Genomic DNA, 7,530 nt, shown 5'->3' with positions numbered 1-7,530 from the left:
TTCTTCTTTTCAATTAGTATACTATGTATAGTTCAAGAGACGTGTTTCATTTGGGAGGATGGATTAGACTTTTTACACTATCCTATTTAAAAAGATTAAATAATGTTATTTGATTGATAGATACTCGTGTCAATTTTTTGTTAAGAACAATTTTTTCTGTATTATCTTTCTGATAGTAAGATAGATGGGGTGTTTTTTTGTATTTAGATGAATCTACAAATTCATTTTTAAAATTGTATTTCAATCTCTTATTTTATTATAACATTTTGGATTAAATTATAACATAAGTTTCAATTATAAGTTAATTCACCCATTGTAGTTGAAAAATAATTAATTGGTCAAGAATTTAATTTTTTCTTATGTCCATGCAAAGCGCAAATAAATTTACTAGTTTAAAATATAAATTTTAAAAAAACTGAATTTTCGAGACTGTATTAGTTGCTAACATGTATCTTTTCTAAAAAGAATTAAATTTATTATATTTAATAAATTAATTTTTTACTGAAAATAATTGAAAAATTGTGACACTGATACACTTTTGTCTCTCCTATTATATATAAATAAAATAAAAAAATTAAGAAAAATGTAATACTAATATGTGACACTTTTTACCATCCCATTATTTTATATATAGATTAGTATATCCAAAGAAGATTTCAACTTAATTGTGGATCGAAACTATTCCACCTCATCAGAAAGGCTCAAGTGTTCGAACTAACCACATAACGACGTGGTGTCTTCACAGCCAATACTTTCCTGGTGTACGTTAACTTACGCTTGGTGCGTACTGTCCGTAACCTCCTCATGAGAAATGAACAAACTGCTCTCCCTTTCGCCAATTCATATCACCCCCTCATTGTACAAGTACCGGACGTTAGAACCCATTTATGGCGGGAAACCCGTTTAAATAAAATCCCTCTTTGAATTTTATTTCGGTTTTTATGCAGTTCTTTCTCTCTTCTTCTCATTGTTTTTGCCATTTCTCTGTAAAATCAATTAGCACATCTGTTTACGAATCCATGGCTCTCGGATCCAACTCTTTGATGTGGTTCAGGAAGGGTTTGAGACTCCATGATAATCCAGCTTTAGAGTACGCAGCTAAAGGTTCCAAGTTTCTGTACCCGGTTTTCGTAATTGATCCATACTACATGGAGCCCGATCCGACTGCATTCTCTCCGGGTTCCTCAAAATCCGGGTTGAACCGGATACAGTTTTTGCTCGAAAGCCTTGTTGATCTTGATTTGAGTCTCAAGAAGCTTGGTTCACGTTTGTTGGTGCTCAACGGTGACCCTGGTGAGGTCTTGATTCGCTGCTTGAAGGAGGTAAGTAACTGTTATTGCTTAAACTTGTACGGCCATTTAACTCTTCAATGTGTAAATTGTTTATAGTAGTAGTAGTAACTATATTAGTATGCACGTAATAACTTGAAAGAGTTGAAGCTAGAGACGTATTCAGTATTTAAAGTGCATGTCCACCTTCTAGTAGTATTTTAAATACATGTATAGAGTTGATTATCGGACATTAAGTGCTTATTAAGGAATCTATCATGAAATAATTCGCGTTGCTAAGTGTCCAACAAGTTGTTTTCTGTGTTGGATATGGACATGATTGTGCAGATGAAGCACCTCTGTAACAGTTGCAGTTAGATTTAGTTATCAAAAAATGGAATATAAGTGGATAAACTTAAGTACACCAAAAGTGATTTCTCGAGTTTGTGAGCTATCAAAATGTGTTATTTCCATGTGATTCATGGTTTATGGCTGATTCTGTGTGCTGAAAGTGTTGTATGTGGCTTCCATGCTGTTTGCTAATATTGGAGCAACCATTTAAGGTTCAGATTTTAAATATGTTTGTCAGTTGAATTTTTACATCTTAAGTTGGACATGACACTTTAGATCATGTTATAATTTGTAGAGTTTTTTACTGTTCTAGTGATGTAGTTGACCCTTTTAAGCTCTCTGCTCCATATTTGGGCTATGGCTGAGCTAGTAAATCTACTTATACGTCGTCGTTTAGTTATACAATTGATCAATATTACTTAAGAAACTTCAGTCATGCATATGCTTTGATGTCTTGGAAAACCATGAAACTAGAGTCAAGCTATTGATTGATCCGCCCTAGATGCTGTGAAAGACGATGGTTCCTTTTAGGGTTTTCTTTTCCTCTTTCAAGTTGCAGTTCACCAATGCAAACATTGTTTTCTTATTTCGAGAACCAATTCATTTATTAGCCATTGATTTGCGTAACCCTTGTCACAATTTTCAGTGGAGCATAGGGAAACTTTGCTTTGAGTACGACACAGAGCCCTATTATCAAGCTTTAGATGAAAAAGTCAAGGTAATTTCTTTTCCATCTGAGGAAAGATGTGAGTACTTAAAGGGAGATTAAGGCAGATCCTGGATGGTGTTTCTTGGTTAGTTAGATAAGTTCTATATTAAGACGTCTTTTTATTCACATTCTGATTGATTCGGTGCTTGTCTAAAGAACAATTATATTTGCTCCACAGAGCTATGGTTCTGTAACTGGTGTAGAGATTTTCTCTCCTGTGAGCCACACCCTCTACAATCCTGCCGTTATTATACAAAAGGTAAGTGCATTATCACATGAGTTGAAAACTAGGTTCGAAATTCTCCGGGGATCAGTTTGTTTCTTCTCCAATGAAAACAAAAATGTTTAAGGAGAATTGGGTAGTCTTCTATTTTTTTGTTGCATAAAGCTATCAGTGGATTTTCATGTAATTAGATCTATATTCTATATTGAATAATTTGTATTTGAATGTCTGCAAAGAATGGGGGATCCCCACCTCTGAGTTATCAGTCTTTTCTTAAACTGGCTGGGCTACCATCTTGGGCATCAGCTCCTCTTTCAACAACAATATCTTCACTTCCTCCTATTGGAAATACTGGAAGTTTTGCAGTCTCTGGAGTTCCAACTGTCAGAGAACTTGGTTATGAAGTTTTAGGAGAGGTATGATCTTACTAGATTTCCAGTGAAGTCCTTCAGGTGACGTCTTACACGAAATTTTGCATGCAGGACAAAAGCACTCCTTTTAAAGGTGGAGAATCAGAAGCACTGAAGAGACTGAGAGAATCAATTGCTAACAAGGTGCCTTCTAATATTTGGCATACAAGCTTTTGCCCCATGCTATAGAATAACACTAATATTTTTCTTTTCTGGTACATTGTCTTTGGCTTTTTTACCAATTTTCTGATAAAATGAACTCTCGTTCTCCTGCAGGAGTGGGTGGCAAATTTTGAGAAACCCAAGGGTGATCCATCTGCATTTCTAAACCCAGCAACAACTGTTTTATCACCCTACTTAAAGGTGAGCAGCACATAGGCTGGATGAATTAGTAGTTATTGTTCTGAAATATTCTGATCTCTTTCCCCTCCAATTCTTTTGGAAGTTTGGTTGTCTCTCTTCCAGGTACTTCTACCAGTGCATTCAGGACATTCTGAAACGTGTTAAAAAGCATACCTCTCCACCTGTTTCTCTTCTTGGACAGGTAAGTTTGCTTGTTGTTTAATGTTCAGAGCTCAACAGTCAGCACCCAAGTGACTTCTAATTTCAACTACTGCAGTTGTTATGGCGCGACTTTTTCTACACAGTTGCCTTCGGGACTCCTAATTTTGATCAGATGAAGAGTAACAGAATATGCAAACAGGTGATGAGAGCAATCTTCTTCATTGATTTGGAGCTTGTTCCTCAGTTCTAATTCTTCGTGCTTTTGCTTTTTACTCTATACAATACTAGGTTCCTTCTTATCATTGTCCTTATGAGTTCTTGTTAAGTATCATCTCTTGTATGAAGTGTCATAAAACTTGCACAAATGGCGGTAGAAAAGAACTTCTGAATGTATCAATTTATCAAGATCACGCAGAGGACTTGATAGGAACTTCTATGTTCTTGTTTGTCTGATTTGATGATTTGGTTTAGCTGAAAATTATGAGTGAACTGAGGATACTCACACTAGCACTTGAGTCACAACTTCCCAGAACTATCTGGAGGATGTTGCCTTCACCAAATTTTTCTTCCGCACTTAGTTTTGTTTCTTTGATGTTTTTTACCTTCCCTCTCCAAAAAGATAATTTAGGTAAGCTATCATTAAGACAGCATTTTACCTAATGTTATATTGTGCTATGGAAAGTACTTGATGACCGAACTTATTGTCCTCGATAGCACATGTGCTACCTGTTTTATGGAGAGTGGAAGCTAGATGATTCTGTTGATGATAGTCTTATAGCTTATTTTTTATATAAGTCTATATATTTTTTTGTTCGCCTAAACTTTTATTTATTTATTTTATTTATTAAACAAATTATTATGTGGTAACAATTACTTTTTACTATATTTGACTTTTCTTATTCAGACCTGAGTTTTTCCTTGTTCAATTATTAACTGTCTACCTTCCTACAGATACCTTGGAAGAATGATGATGAATTACTTGCTGCTTGGAGAGATTCCAGGACAGGGTTTCCATGGATTGATGCCATAATGGCCCAGGTTAGATTGCTGGACCTTACTATCACAATGTATACTTGAGAGATACTTGTTGGTGGTTTTTTTGTCTGGTTTGAGAGTCGCTACCATATCCGATTTCTTTTCTCAATGTTTCAGCTTCGAAAGTGGGGTTGGATCCACCATCTTGCTCGACACAGTGTTGCATGCTTTTTAACTCGTGGGGATCTGGTAAGTCACTTCAAGACATGGATAATTTATTTATTTTTTTGAATAATTTCTCCTTTTTTTTAATGGTTATTGCTGTGTGGATAGTTTGTGAATTGGGAGAGAGGACGTGATGTTTTTGAAAGACTGCTTATTGACTCTGATTGGGCAATCAACAATGGAAACTGGTTGTGGCTATCATGCTCTTCATTTTTCTACCAGGTAAATGTTAATCACAATTATGTTGTTTAGGAGGAGCTTTATTCCGAAGATCACATTGTATGAAATTAAGCTGTTGAATGTAACATTGGTCTTTTATCTGCTCTGATACTGAATCCTTCTCCCTAGAAGTGCTCTTAGTTTACATTTTCCCATGTCTCAATCAGTTGTCCTGGATCACCTCCAAAATTCTGACCATTGGGGTTCTCTATTTTCAGTATAATCGGATTTATTCACCAATCTCATTTGGAAAAAAGTATGATCCTGCTGGAAACTATATCAGGCATTTTCTCCCTGCTTTAAAAGGTATGTTGATGAACTGATTCTCTTATTGACGCAATGCTTTTCTTTTGTTCTCTTTTATCATCGATTCTAAATTCAATGACAGATATGCCGAAGGAGTACATATATGAGCCTTGGACTGCTCCCATAAGTGTCCAACGTAAAGCAAAATGCATAATTGGTGTAGATTATCCCAAACCAGGTCAGTTGTTTCTGCTTCTTGCAGTCAGGTTCCCTATCTGACACTCACACTTGTTATGTTCTATGCCTTTTATATTTTTATATTACATGCATGCATATGCTCTTTCAAATGGTACACAGTTTTTGATTTCTTCAGAAAAGCATTTAATTCAACAACTTAGATTGGACTCTTATCTCTTTCATTTTGGCAATTCAAAAATGCCTAAAACAATAGTATACTCCAAAAGTCCCACATTGTAGTAATTGATTTATTATTGGTTGATTTGGCCTCAGCATACATATGAAATTGAATTCTGGTAGACTTTGGTGTCGAGATCTTGAAAAAAAGTTTAATCCAGCTAGTTCATGTTATGGAGTTCGCACAATCTGTTACTTATTCTTGATTCCTGCCACCATGCCATGTGATATTCTTAACCTCTTTGAGCAACTATATTTACATTTCCTAATAGATGGAACTATAGCTTGCTCTTTGTATGTATGAATGAATGGCAACATCTGTAAATGTGCGTATATTGATTCAGTGTTTCTTTGTTCCAGTTGTTTCCCATGATTATGCAAGCAAAGAATGTCGAATGAGACTTGGTGAAGCATATGCATTGAACAAAAAGCTGAATGGCTTGGTCAGAGAGGAAGACTTGAACGAGTTAAGAAGAAAAGCGGACAATGAGTCTATAGTTCTGGATTCTGTTTCCAGGAAGAAAAAACAAAAGCTAATTGACTAGACCAAGCCATTGAAACCATATGTATCTATAAGATCAGCAGCAAGGCACCAGCGTTATAGGAGTTACGAAAGAACATTCTCCTCCAATGACATCTCCTTTAAAATGATGTCACTGGTGGTGCCTTAGTTACTTTATGTTATGACCCGCCACTTGATCTTGAAGAAGGGGGAAGAACTTGGAGTCTAAGTCCGTGACACTTAACTCCGAAGTGTTCAAATGTAGGAATCCTATCTTAGTATCATGTGGGTGCCAGGATTCAGAAGATTAGAGTTAACATACTGAGTGAAGGAGAATGAGTGCGTGCGTGTGTGTGACAAGATAGAGAAGCACACATCTGATATGTTTTGATATTTAGAGTGAATGAGATCATTAAGATATTTTAATGTTCTTTAATAGTGACAACCTGAAAAGAAGAAATGTTTGAAGAATGTGTTGATGTGTCCCTTTGTTCATTGACGATGTCACTGCTCATAATACATGATACATTTAGTTCTCTTCTTCCCTTGATTATGTTTTGATTGTTTATAGGGAATGAGTCCTTTTCATTGCCTTCCTTTTTTCTCGTTGGAAGAAATTGTGATTTATACTCACATCAAATATAGTGTGTTTCATACAAATAAATCGTTTAGGACAATCCTAGGTAATATGCTCCATCAGTAATTCATCTTTGAAAAGAATAGATGTTTCCTGTGTATGAAAATGGACGTTGATGAAATCAATGATATTATAAAGATTAATTTATGACTGAATTCTTGAATCTTGATCTTCATATTTGCAAGCTTGAGGTGGATGTTTTGTCCTTGAGCTTTCACTTCCCTAAATACTCAAAATGTAAGTTTTCTTTCTTAAGGCTATATTATAAGTTTTCTTTCTTAAGGCTATATTGTTTAAGGCTATATAGCCCAATGGACCCGGGTGTTTGGATTGATTTTTTAAAATTACGGATTGATTTTTTAAAAGTAATTTTAGAGGTGAATTTTTTTTACAAAAAATCGATCGAATCGACTGAATTTAATCGATTAATACGATTTTTTTTAATATAACCGTGGGCTTTAATTTAAGCTTATAACCGTCCCTAATAATTGGGATGATTTTTTTAATTTATAAAAAAATCCAAAAAATTTTCGAACCGAACAAAACCTTACATCTATGCAAATATATTTTACATATTAACAATACATTAAATTAAATATAAATATATATTTTATAAATTAACTTTCAAATATAACTAAAAAATAGGCCACTGGACTTTGGGCCTTTAGTTGATGAAAAAATTACTTAATTGAGTGCTTTTTAAAAATTAATTACTGATTTTAGCGATATTTTTTATTTATTATAATTTATAGCAATACATAGCAATATTATGATAAATATACACTTGTATTAAAAGTGAATTATGCATACAATATAAATGTATTATAAGCGTTTTAAAATATATATT

The 7,530-nt window shown here is 34.4% G+C and overlaps 1 protein-coding gene across 1 annotated transcript; it reads left to right on the top strand.

The window, feature by feature from the left end:
* The first annotated feature begins 656 nt into the window (after nucleotides 1-656).
* Nucleotides 657-6,586, top strand: LOC129896742 ((6-4)DNA photolyase). Its single transcript, XM_055972737.1, has 14 exons — nucleotides 657-1,322; nucleotides 2,266-2,337; nucleotides 2,507-2,587; nucleotides 2,788-2,967; nucleotides 3,034-3,105; nucleotides 3,238-3,324; nucleotides 3,407-3,505; nucleotides 3,581-3,664; nucleotides 4,417-4,503; nucleotides 4,618-4,689; nucleotides 4,774-4,887; nucleotides 5,103-5,190; nucleotides 5,273-5,368; nucleotides 5,905-6,586. Exons 1-14 carry the CDS (start codon nucleotides 942-944, stop codon nucleotides 6,087-6,089), a joined length of 1,698 nt encoding a protein of 565 aa, XP_055828712.1. The 5' UTR covers nucleotides 657-941; the 3' UTR covers nucleotides 6,090-6,586.
* Nucleotides 6,587-7,530: the final 944 nt, after the last annotated feature.

This window comes from Solanum dulcamara, chromosome 1 (genome assembly GCF_947179165.1).
Source record: "Solanum dulcamara chromosome 1, daSolDulc1.2, whole genome shotgun sequence".
In the NCBI taxonomy this organism is placed as follows: Eukaryota; Viridiplantae; Streptophyta; class Magnoliopsida; order Solanales; family Solanaceae; genus Solanum; species Solanum dulcamara.
The sequence above is the reverse complement of the archived record's forward strand: the minus strand, read 5'-3'. Positions and strand labels throughout refer to the sequence as shown.